The sequence below is a fragment of the Prionailurus viverrinus genome, chromosome D3 (genome assembly GCF_022837055.1).
Source record: "Prionailurus viverrinus isolate Anna chromosome D3, UM_Priviv_1.0, whole genome shotgun sequence".
Taxonomy (NCBI): domain Eukaryota; kingdom Metazoa; phylum Chordata; class Mammalia; order Carnivora; family Felidae; genus Prionailurus; species Prionailurus viverrinus.
Window position 1 is genome coordinate 34224518 of NC_062572.1, and position 13086 is coordinate 34237603.

The following is a 13086-nucleotide window of genomic DNA, read 5'->3' on the forward strand; positions in this document are numbered from 1 at the left end:
GAATTAGTAAACTGCATGAATTCAGGTAATTTATCAGAAGAACTAGAAAATTCAGGCAAACTCAGTTTTGGCTAAGTGGTTTCCTTGGATAACATACCTTTGCAAGGTTATGCATTTTCTCTAACATAATTCCCACAAATATGGATTAATTATGATATGTTCATAATAGAAGTAGAAATATGGGGGAATTCTCTTCCAAGTTTGTTACAGTTTCCCTTATTGAGCCCCATATGCCTTGGCCTCATCGCCAATCGTAATGTTCAGGTTCTCCAGGAGTATCACCCGGGGCTGCAATGATCAACATGACCCAGTTAAGTGTTAACGTGCAGTACCTTCAAAATGGACCGATGGAAGAAAAGAGCCAAGAGCTGAATGAGATCATAAAGGACATAGCCTTCTTTCTTCTCCACTCCTATGATATTCGGTGGGTGGAAAGGTTTATCTTTGTTCAATTCCACGTTCTTGTTCCAGGGAAAGAAGCCAAATTGGAAGAAATACTTGACCACAATTGCCACCTACATGCAGATGATGGGAAAAAAAAAATCACTCCTTTTAAGAATGGTTCTATATGAAAAATAGTGATATAAAAGTTAAGAAAAAGATCATTTCACAGTTTTGGTGATAAGATCACACACAATGATGTGGAAAAATAACATTATCATTTGTACATGGACTTTAGACCAAGAGCAATATCTTACTGCTGCCAGGGCAGGACTGCAGATACATCAGAGCCGGCCAGGTTACTCACGGCACCTACTTATGATTTTTTCTATTTTTCAGGACTTGGCTAGTTTATGCTGATTTAATAAGGTTTAATTACTCAGCTATTAAGATAGGGTAACGAGGACAAACTTGAACAAAAAGAATTCTATATTTTACATATTGCTTTCATTTGTAATCTTCCTGAGCATCTCAGGCAGTTTTGATGCCTATTTTCATTTTCTTCTGACCTCTTTGTTCTCACTGTTAAAACAAATTTTTTTTAATGTTTTATTTTATTTTTGAGAAGCAGAGGGGGTAGAGCGTGAGTGGGGGAGGGGCAGAGACAGAGGGAGACGCAGATTCTGAAGCAGGCTCCAGGCTCTGCACTGTCAGCAGAGTCCGATGCAGGGCTCGAACCCACGAACCGCGAGCTCATGACCTGTGCCGAAGTCAGATACTTAACCGACTGAGCCACCCAGGTGCCCCTGTTCTCACCATTTCGTTGCTCCCTGGAAGTTCTCCTCAAGAAGAAATAAAAAGAAATAAAAACTTGCCGGTTGTGGTGACTAGTTAAGGGTACAAATGTTGGGGAGAAGCGGTCTGTGACAAAGACACATGAGAAAATTGACAGGCCTCATCTAAACATCCCTCTGACAGCTGGGTCACTGGGAATTAATTGCAATTCATGCAATTCATCCATAAAAAATATTTTTCGAAGTCCTCTTCCGACCTAGAGTCACTTTGCCCTCCTCCCGTCTCTCTCCTTCTTATAGCCAAGCTTCCGCAAAGAACAGTCCTGTGTTTCTTACCATGCTGAGCAGCACTGCCACAAACGGATGCCAGAGCAGATACCTGAAGACTGTCTTTGCCTCTTTCCTTCTCACTCGCACCCCCAACCCGTTTGGGTCACTTACTAAAACTCTTCATTTACCCCATTCATCTTCAGCCTCGTGGCCATTGGGTCAGTTCACATCCCATGACCTCTCAGCGTCTTTTCAAATACTTTCATACCAAGGGGAGAAAGTCCCGAGCATACACCCTGTTGACATTCCCAAGAGCCTACTACCGTGCTGTCCACTCACGGCCTGCCTCCCAGCCATCACAAGCCATGTGTCATTCTGGGCACACGTCAGAGTGTCTATACCTTTGTCTGACCCTTTGCTTTTTGTCCTTTGGTGACCTTACACTCATCCGTTAAGACTCAGTTCTAAGTTGTCTTCTACTGAGAAGATGCTATGATGGCCTCTCTCCACACCACCCAGGCTGCACGAGGCACAGACCATATCCGTATTTCCTGTATGCTCTCTAATGCGGTTTTGTGTTGTACTGTAGGGCAATTCTTTGTTTACATCCTATGTGTTCACCATATTGGTTTGTGAGCCATTGAGAAACAGAAGCAACTTTTTTTTAAAAAAAGTTTTTTATTAAATTTATTGTCCTCTTCTTATGCTTGGCATAGTTCCTGGGTTTTGGTGCATAGTCTAACTTGTGGAGTGAATTAACATCACCTTAATCTTCTACTTCCTCCCTTCTTGGTGTGACAGAGAAAATGGGGAACCCCAATTTAACTTAACTAGGAAGATTTCATTTTATGATGAAATAACGTAAGTAGCTCTTGTTCCCTTCTCTAAATTTTTAGAGAATTTCCTTCGTCCTTCACTTCTACATTAGAAACTCTCTTCCTTCACTTCCAGGTTAGAAACTCCCTCATCTCTGTACAGAGGTGGTACAGAGAATGGACCCATTCCCCAAATAGGGGGTCATCTATGTCCCGGATCACAAAGTTTATGTGATGGAAGTAAGACTTAAAAATGATTATTTTGGCAAGATCGTGACAGACAGTCTACTTAAAGTGATAGCTAGGTAGTTGGCTTTCCACCTTTTATAAGTATTTAAATATATTTAAATAATTATTATGGAAATAAGATACATGATACTTTACACTGATACTTTCGAGATGCTTTGATAAAAGCTTTGCTTTATTTTACTGGTGAATTACCTATAAACCTACAACATTTCTGGAATCTCAATGTACATACATCATGAATTCCATCCTTTAAGAAGCAACCACAGTACCAATGTTCGTGAAAACTTTCCTTTATGAGCCAGGTAAGAAAATTCGCCTTCTTCAAAGACCTCAGAACACAAAGAACTACAAAAACCCAAGGAAAAAAAGGCTATTGAGCCTCCCTTTTAATTCCCAATTTTATCGTTGTCATGGGAGTTTGTGACATTGCATATATTTGATGGGGAAAGATAGAAAAACAGGTTCGTATAATTGGGAAGAGTGTCTCCTGTCCCTCACACGTGATGGAAATGAAATGGTAATTTACCTTCGTGTTATTCAGATTTTTAGGTAGGTGCTTATGTGACTTTGTGTTTTTGTGTGTTGAAACTGACTTTAAGCTTAAAAATGGGAAATATGCATGTTGTATCAAACTATATTCAAATTGCTTACTGTGTTGTTTAATTCAGCATCCATTCACTGGACATCCACTGGCACGAGACACTAATTTCTGCATAAACAACACATTATTTCAGTAGTTCATATCATAGGACAGATGACCAGATTTCAAAAGCCTCCCCCATCACTTGCCAGTTGGGCAGCCTGGGTCAGTTATTTCATCTCGCTAAAGCTGTTTCCTTTTATGTTAAACCAAACGATATTGGTGCCTATCTTGGTGTGGTGTGACCTGTGAAAAGACATGTACAATCGCCAGCACTAAATAGCTGTTAGTTAATAGTCATTTGCCTATCTAAGAACATCCATTTACTTGAATGTCCTGCGTGAAACTGTCTGGGAGACAGGGCTGGCCTGCCTCGAGTGAATGTCGGAAGCGATTTATTAGCAATTCCCACTCGAGGCTTACCTCTGTGTAGACAATGGCCATCATCCAGAATCGTCTACTGGGCCTGGGCACAGACAGCATGGCCCAGAGGAAGATCAGAATGGGAAGCACAAGGGTGATCATGGAGGCAGAGACCATGTGGTTGAGGATGATCACAAAATAACACACCATTTCTGAGCGGGCCACCAGAGTATTGTACATGGCATAGAACAACAGCAAGAACCGGGGTTGGCCAACGTAGAATTTTTCGGACTCTTCCAGCTCGTCATCATGGAACATCCTGTTCAAATAAACAACATGAGAATAAACTCGTCTTCATTTCTCCAAATCACTGATTTCTGCTTTGCATGATCCCTCTTGTCCCTCCCCTCCTTCCCATGTGGCCAGAGTTCTGGCGGAATCAACCTAATAGCCTACTGGAGGAAGAAATGTGTGCACAAGTGTCTATCACGGATGGCTTTGGCTAGTTCTGTGCTTCACGATGGGAGCACTGAACATTGGGTCTGATTGCTCTGAATGTCCAGGTGGACGCTTGTCCACGGGAGTTTGTCTACCCACAACCTGCGGAACCCCCCCCACCCCCCCACCTGCCCAGCACTCTTACTTGTTCAGCAGCAGCTCGCTGGCCGTCAGCTCGTGAGTCAGGGGCGGTAAGATGCTGGACTCGAGCCTGTCTGAGCGGCTCTCGTCAGGGCTCACGGCCATGTGGCTCTGGCCTGCAGAGTCGTCCCGCGAGCCGAAGGACAGGCGCTCGAAGCTGACCGCCTTGCTGTAGGAGGGAGGCGCCTCCACGTCCCCATCCTCGGTGGAGTAGTGCGGCAGCTCGGCATCTGGGGTGAGGCCGGCCTCCGAGGCCTCCGAGGCCTCCTCCGGCCCCAAGTCCGCTGCCTCCTCCCCTCCCTGATCGGCATCTTTGGCCACCGCCTCGTCATCCTGCTCGGCCTCCACCTCCGCTATGGTTTCCGTGGTCCCCTGGCGCGAGTACAGCATGGTGCACTGCGTGGGCTCGCTGTCGGGAGAGAGGGAGGGCACACACCCTGCTCTTAGCATCCTCCCGATTCTCGAGACACCTTCCCAACACTCCCCAATACAAACGTCAAGGCGGGCGAGAAAATTACCACCCCATTCCCTCCCCTGCCCCCACCACCCCGCCCCCGACATTCCATCCACCTGATTTGTTCCTTCACAGTATTCATGTCTGATCTGCAAAGACTGCAAACAGCAGCCTCAAAATGCAAAAGCCCACAGTGCACGCGCACGGTTGAGACCCTGAACAAGTCACACGACATGGCTCAGACGTTGCTAAAGCCACCTATGCACAGAGGTTGTCTAAATCGTATCAAGATTTGCAGCCATGGTTTCCAGGGTTTCTTTTCAAATGGAGACAGTTAGCATAGCATACCTACCGCTATATTAAAGGATGGGGCCTATGGAGACGAAACTTTGCCAGTTTGGGTCCGTGGGTGTTGGCCAGGAGGTACTCTACTCCCAATTCTACGTAATGGGCCCACTCCTACCCATAAGGGGAGGATAGGAATGAGAAAATATTGGCTAAATTAAACAACCTGCATGCTTTATGGAAAAAATGCCTCATTTCTTGGATATCTGTTCCTCCTCCCTATTTTTCCATCCTTTACCTCTTTCTTACTGGTGCTTATTACCTATGACTGAATTTTCACCATCTCTCTGGCTCCCAACCATCCCCCGCTGGGTTCTTTGTGTTGCACATGGGAAGGCCTGCCATTTTGTCCTCCCCAGTGCTATGGACCCTCTCCAGTGCTATGGATCCTGCAGGCTGCACCCTCAGGGTGTACCCCTGCTATCTCTGTCCCCAGTGACTGCAACTTATCTTTTCTACTTGTTCCCCATGGAGTATTCATTCTCCCTAAGCTTCCCTGCTTATCTCCACCCTCCAGTTTTGGCAGCCTGACCATCTCTCTTGTACCTCTCCTTCTCTGTCCTTTATCTCCTAACTTTCCCTGCCATGTCTGTGTAGGCGACTTTGGAAATGAAAATACAGCAGCCATAATAGTGAAATTCATGGCCTGCCTGTTTTTATTGTCTACTCCAGCCCCTGAAGGGCAGAAGGGCAAAAATGTTTTGGAGATGTGGAATCTGGTAGATAGAGGACCATACTGTGTTAGACTCTGAAATTGTACTGTTATCTGAATGGCATACGGTGAGCAGCTTGGGCCCATAAACACAGAGATTCTTAAATATACAGGTCGTACCCACTTTTCTTGTCATGGACGACAGTACACATGTCAATAAGTGAGTGGATGGGTGGATGGATGGATGGATGGATGGACAGATGAATAGGTCTTGGCAGAGCCCTTCATGGCATCCTGAGACCGAAGAACATTTATGTGAACCCTTGGTGCCCACTCATGTGTTTATGTTCCCAGGACCTTGGACTTCAGTACGGGACATCGCATAGAAAGCTCTTGGAATGCCAAGGCAAACTGGGTATTTTTCTAAGACTTACCTCCTAGGAAGGCCATGAAATTGATCACCCCAGGCAATTTTCAGAACAGTGGAGCCAACCCCACATCAAGTCTAACTTCCAGCTGGACTCTAACCAATTACAAGCACATTCTTTATGGTTTTGGATCAGGTCTGGTCCTGAAGGGAGTCAACGAGTCCTGGTACCTTCAGGACTCAACCGAGTGCAGTGGAAGAGAATAAGTTAACACCCCTCTGATTTACCACTGTGCACGGTCAAAACTGAAATTTGTCTTGGTTCAGGTGATTTTTCTGGTGTCACGAGAAGCGCAATGCAGCTGATGTTTCTGTGCCCCCGTGGACCATTCAAAAAGGCAATTCCACAAAGAGCTTTGGGACTGTATATAAATCATTTCATTTCTAAATGAGTATTGTCTCACGGTAGGACTTAATGAGAAAACTCAAGCCCAAAGCAATAAGTTCCAGTCGGCAAAGGCTCTATATTCTACCGCACAATAATGTTCTCTACAAAAGCCAATGGTAAAGTATATTCTAAGTCCTGTAGATTTGGTCTTATCCACTAAAAACGACTCCATGTGGCAGATTTTAATTTTTTTTTTTTCTATTGCATGTCTCTTTTGATGAAATCATGAGAAAAAGTCTTCTATATTTCCTGGCCCATTTTCCTCTGTGAGGACTGCCCACATGAGCTCTCCATCAAGGAGGGAGCATGCTTATCTCTTTACGCCTAGGAAGTGGAAAATACTTACAAAATGGAGGACAACGTTTGTAATAAGGATTTTTAAGAAACTCCTAACAGACAAAAACCAAAGAGCGGTTAGTGTAAGAGAATGCTGTCCTGGGAGTGACCAGTCATGTCCCAGAATGAGCGGCGGTTATGCTTTTGGTTAGTCATGCAAATTCTTAGAACGAAAATTAAGAAACCAAAACCAAAACCAAACGGACATCACAAGAGCTTATGTTTGCAATGACACGAAGGGGGAAAAGTGGTAACGTGAGGGAAAAAAACAAAGCATGCACGAGTTAAGCACCTTGATGCTAAACTGCCACTGTCAGCTGATGAGGAGGACATATCCATGCTGAACATTTTACGAAGCCTAGGTCGAGCACGCTCACTTGTTTTAGGAACAGTTTCTGGTCCATCTAAATCATCAAGGGTAGACTGCCTTGAGAACAGCATGGTTGCTTCAGTGTAGCAGCTAGCAGCGCAAACAGTTACAGAGACACAGTGTTAAAACACCAGCGGTACATCAGTTTACACACGGCTCAACTGACCAACACACGGTCATGCAGCAAATCACACACGACACCAATACTACGGACAACGAGCACCACAGCGGGGCTCAGGGATGGGGAAGGACCTGTCCGGCCGGACGAGAAAACAGAGCAGTACTACGTTTTTATAAAAGTATCCCGGCTGGCAATAAATCACGAAACGTCACTCTCTGGGTGGGACAGGGAAATAGAAGAATTACAAGTCCCAATATTTCTTTCACAGAGCGGAATTCGTACTTCATGACTTTGTAGCTGAGTTTGGTTTTGTTTTTAAATTAGAGAAGATATGTTTTATTTGGAGCTCCCAATCCTGAGTTCATTGAAACCATTTGGTAACCAAATGGCTTAAGCAGAAATACCTGCTTGGGTAATATTTATATAGAACATTTCATTTTTAGAAAAAACATAACAGTCTCCAAGATGAGAGAGGGAGCGAGGCTCAGAAATGACCATGACAAACTGAATTATCCACCCCATTTTCTGAGTGGTATTCAGTGAAGCCAAACTAGATGCCTTGCATGTGAAGGAGATGCTGGTTTGATCTGCAACCAGATATAAACCAACATCGGAAAAAAGAAAAAGAAAAAGAAAGAAAGAAAGAAAATGGTACAAAGAAAACAACAGAGGAAGTCTAGCAATGGCAGGGTCATTTTGTCTGTTAACTTCTCATTTTGCCTAATGAATTTTTTTCTTCTGGATCACGTTTTAGGTCTTGGCAGATGTTATTTAGGGCGAGAACCCATGGGCTAAAATCCTCACTTCTTGTTACCCCACGGAGCAACACTGGGGGAGAGAAGGCTGGTTGATTCAGGACTGAGGACTGCGTGAGCAACTGAGGAAGAAGCAGACAGAGTTATGATGTGGGCAGAATTTCAGTGCTGACATATAGTTTAACCCAAAGGGGTACAGGCACCCGAAGAACCTATGCAGGAGACTACTGGAATGAAGAATCTTCTAACCTGAGCACTAATGACCTGGCTGACCCAGCGGGACAGGACTTTGTGACACAGGATGGCTGATCCCCTGGCCGAACACCATTATCACGTGAGTGACTGAGGCCTACTGTGTGCCCAGCCCACACAGCCAGATGTGCTCAGTCAGACTTTGTGAGGCAGCAATGGAAACCATTCAGGAAGTGACAACGTCCAGGGCTCAGGGAGTGTAGGGATATCTGAGTCACTCACTCGCGGAACCAGTTAAAGGGCTTTTCAGGTTCTGAGAGCCGTGGCACCAAGCCCATGAGTGCTCGGTGGGGCCCCCCTGCAGTGCATGTAACATGCTGTGCGTGTGGTCAAGATGCAGGGCAGTGACAGAGGAGAGTTGGGGAACAACCAGATGGTCTCTAATAAGGCCAGAGCGACTGTTTTTTTTTTTTTTTTTTTTTTTTAAAGGCCCCAACTCCTCTAGATATCACCAAATCCTTTATACAATGAAGAGAGGAGGACAAGATCGAGTAGAAACGCACTGGCCAAGTGCAGTGAGGGCTGGGCTCAAGTCCCCACGCTGACAGGAACTGGCTCTGGGGGTTTAGAGAAATTCATTCTCCTCTCTGAGGTCTCCCTCCCCCCCCCCCCCTCTCTCTCTCTCTCTCTCTCTCTAAGAATCAGAAGAGGTTTCATTATGATGAAAATAACTACAGATATTATTGCTTATTTGATAAAGTTGTTCGGTAGAAATTTTTGACTTTAAGTTTATAGAATTGATAACATATAACCTGTTCTCTCATTTATAAGATGAGGGAAATGGATCTTTGAACTTCTGTATTTAATTTTCTAGTTTTAGGGGTGCACCCTTACCACCATTTAGGGGTTAGCATGCAGGCAAAAAGATACCGTGTGCCCTCTTCTGTGGCCCTGCTCAGATTTTCTGTGTGGGAACCACTGTTCTAATCCCAACATCGGCTTCATCTTGTTAATTCCTGGATCCGCTGTCACACTGGCTGACCCTCAGACCCCACACCATCCCACCCAGTTTGGTTACTTGGAGTGTGACCAATCTGTCGTCCAATCCAGGGCATTTTAAAAGTGAAAGGGAAGATTGGGTGCTTTCTGATAACTGGCCCAGATGACAAAGGTGAAAGGGACAGTTGCTGTCACCTCCCTGATCAGCCCACGCCTTTTAGGTGACACATTTCAAGTGATGACCACTCCTTTGGTATCTAGGAATGCTCTTTAGAATGTCATCTAATGCTTCTTGCAGCCATTTAAAATAATTTATTTTCGAGGAATGTAGACGATACTGATTTCAGGAAACAACCATTAAAATAAGTGCCGTTTTACAGCCGGATTTGAAGGAAATCGTGACTTTTGCAATAAGTCAAGGGAATAGAAAGTCATTTGTTAGGCTTTTATCCCAATTCCATCTGCAGTACGCCCAAAGGTGAAAACGGGTGACGTGGAAGCCAGAGCACGTGTGGCAGGTGCGACAGCCCCATCCAGGCTGGGTCCTCTGCACGGGGAGGGGGGGCCATGCGCAGCCCCACTGGGGGACGATGCTAGACCCTGTCTAATGACACAGGTGTCTCAGAGTGACCTTCCACTCGGAATCCCTTCTAGGGAAGATTCCTGCCTTTCTAGTAATCAGCATGGCTTCCAGCAGACTTCAGTGTAGACAAATTTTGTCTGCAGATTGGATAGTTTCCTAAAGCAAAAAAACCAGAAGGGGAGGTCAGCCACTAAGAAAAGGGCAGGTATGTTAACTCATTTATTAACAACATAATGACCTCTACTGTGCCTCCCCTTTCTTTAGGTTGAAATAAAAAGTAAAAAATACATTAGGAACGAATTGTAATTCTTTTTTTTAATGTTTTTATTTTAGAGAGAGAGCGAGTGGGGAGAGGGACAGAGGGACAGCAAGAAAGAGAGAGAGAGAGAGAATCTTAGGCAGGCTGCACACTCAGTGTGGAGCCCAACACGGGGCTCAATCCCACAATCCTGGCATCACGACCTGAACCGAAATCAGGAGTCGGACGCTTAAGCAACTGAGCCACCCTGGCACCCCAGGAACTAATTTCAAAGGTACTCGTTTTCTACTAATAAATTTATTGACTGATTGACTGGTTTTAAGTTTGGAGGATATTTTGCCAGTCTTTGTTAAAAAGCAATCAATGGATTTAAATAATTCCTACCTCATGGTTTTTAATCACGGGAAAGGTTTTACACTTGTAATCTTGGGTCCAACTTAAAGGTAGTTTACTTGATTTCATTTTGATCAATCTTCTTCTTCCTTCTTATGTTGTGATTTATAATATTAAGTTGATTTCTTAACTGGGCATGTTGTCAATTATTATGCAGTTACAAGTTACTAATATAGGCATCACATGTTTATTTTATGGGCAACTCGTTGTCAGTCTATTCTCTAATTCTCTGATTTATTTGATTCAGTTTGGTTCCTGAGCAGCTATTTTCCAGCCAGGCCAGAAAGCCTGTAAAACCCTCGAAAATTTATGGAAAAAAAAATTATATTTCTGGGTAGTTTTCCCCTTTGGGAGATAGTACATAGTTTCATGAAACTTCAAAAGAAAAGCGGTTCATGAAAAATAATGTTGCCAATTACTAGCAGTGTCATTGCAAATTATTGAGGGAAAGTTATTCCATCCATTCTCCTTTTTACTTGCCAAGCTTAGGGACCCAGGTAACAACAGCAACAACACCCTCTGTATTATGAAACTAGGCAAGGGAAGAGGTTAAAAAAACGTTCATTAGAAAAAAATAAGTCTTATTATGGGCATTATTAGTATTATTATTTTTTAAGAACAGATGCAAATAAATATGCAATAACCACATTATATACCCTGGGTGGATGTTAAGTGTATTCTTCACCGTGTGGGAGGAAATCATCCCAGTTGAATATGAACATGACTTTCTGTTAACCAGAGCTGACTGAAGCCTTTTATTCTGGAATGCAGATAAGGGAAAACGGTTTGCGTCAGACCCAGTGTGCAATACAGAGCAGCGCTGTCCGGAGCTGAATGCAGCGGGACATTTGTACATGGTATGCAATAACTCACTAAGTAACTAAGATGTATCTTGAGAAGTATACATCTTACCATTCTCCTTTTTTTTAAACCAGTTGTTTGGTCATGAATAGGTTACAGAGTGTGTGGATCTGGAAACTGTGTGATCCCCCGGGGGCCTTCGTTGACCCCTCTCACTAGAAAGTAGCATCTGTCAGCATCTTGAATACTCACTACTTTCAAACAAATCTTGCTTCCCCCTGCCTCCCTGTTGACACATTGTATACTTTTGTACCCACACTCATGCAGGCTTTATTTATTATTATGGGAATAGCTACCACGAAGTAACGTGGGATATGTCAGAGCCTGGGTAGAAGGTAGACAGAAATGGATTTTCAGTTTTCGCATCAAAATGAATCGAGAGAAAATAATTCTGTTTAAATGACTGATTTGTAGATAGAAAACTGTTGCAACAAGAACAAATTTAAGAAAGTTGGAAGCTTCCAAATAGACGAGTTATTATGATTTGCAGAAAATGAAAATAAAATATAAACCATAATGATTTTTTGTCTCAGTGGAGTCTGTCCAAAGAGAATGAAGTTCCCCTTTCAAAAATGCTATTTTCCTGAAAGTGAAGACACACAAGGGGGCGCTGTCAGCACTTGCCAATCTAAGGACATGAAAACTAAATTTTCACGTTGTAACTTTGCTATTACTAATGGTTTCAAAAACTACTGATTGAAAAATGTGTGTATGCCTGGGTGGAAAGAGAATGAGAAAATTTTATTAGCATACCCACTGTTCTAACAATCAAATATTTTATTCTAGAAATTAAAAGCATCTTGAACAGGATCTCAATTAGCAAATAAATGCTTTGACCTTGAAACTTTTTTTAATTAAAAATTAATGTTTATTTATTTTTGAGAGAGAGAGAGAGAGAGAGAGAGAGGCTGAGCATGAGTGGGGGAGGGGCAGAGCAAGAGAGGGACACAGAATCCAAAGCAAGCTCCAGGCTCCTAGGTGTTAGCACAGAGCCTGACGCAGAGCTGGAACTCACAAGGTGTGAGATCATGACCTGAATTGAAGTCGAAGTCGGATGCTCAACTGACTGAACCACCCAGGCGCCCTTTGACCTTGAAACTCTTAATTTTGTCCTGAGTATCTCTTCTCACAAAAATCTACAATAGCTAAAATATTATGTTTCTTTGGAACTGACAAATGAGCAAAGATTATCCCCAAATTAAAGGAAAAATATAATGTCTTTTATTATCCCTCAAAGGACTTTAAAAGAATCAATACCTATTTGGGGGACAGGAAGGGATATATCCAAGCAGAATTTTATCTGTACAAATTTCACATTTAAATCAATATATGCATAACAAATGAGAATGAAGTTTTAGCATACATTCTATTTTAAAACCCGACTTTTTACTCAATGCAATGAATATCTTTCCATACTAATAAATATAGATCTGCATCAATAGGTAGTTATTGGGTAGCAGAAGAACTGGCATGATTGGAGAAGCTCAAATATAGCAATTCAGCAACAGTTAAACATAGCTCTTCAAGGCAAAACATTTTTTTTTACCCACCTCTCCCCATTCAAGTTGCAATTTCAACTTGACGTTATCTACTTTGGATGTGGTATCGATAACATAGTCTCAGTTCCCTCCTCTCTTTCATCTGTTAACATAGCCAGTATTTGTGGAGGACAGATTTTCTACCAGGCCTCTGATGCCTTGCACAGTGTATGAAGTGGGACTGAGGGTTTTCTAAGAGCTTCTAAGTCAGCCACCCTTAGGGCAGGAACCTCAACCCAGGATTCTATGGATAACCCTATTG

The 13086-nt window shown here is 43.3% G+C and overlaps 1 protein-coding gene across 8 annotated transcripts in view; it reads right to left on the reverse strand.

Moving 5' to 3' along the window:
- The window catches only part of LOC125149105 (piezo-type mechanosensitive ion channel component 2), a 474283-nt gene that overhangs the window by 29438 nt on the left and 431759 nt on the right, over nucleotides 1-13086 (reverse strand). For 7 of the 8 annotated variants that reach the window (XR_007145811.1, XM_047827748.1, XM_047827749.1 and 4 more), the window contains 3 exons: nucleotides 4156-4560; nucleotides 3573-3831; nucleotides 333-515 (listed from right to left, as the gene is read on the reverse strand). Coding sequence is in view for 7 of the 8 variants with exons in the window: in XM_047827748.1 (XP_047683704.1) it covers nucleotides 333-515; nucleotides 3573-3831; nucleotides 4156-4560 (847 nt within the window). In the remaining variant the exon portion in view is untranslated. Of the gene's footprint in view, nucleotides 1-332; nucleotides 516-3572; nucleotides 3832-4155; nucleotides 4561-7045; nucleotides 7214-13086 lie in introns of all 8 variants that reach the window. The other variant, XM_047827752.1, reaches the window with a different exon arrangement.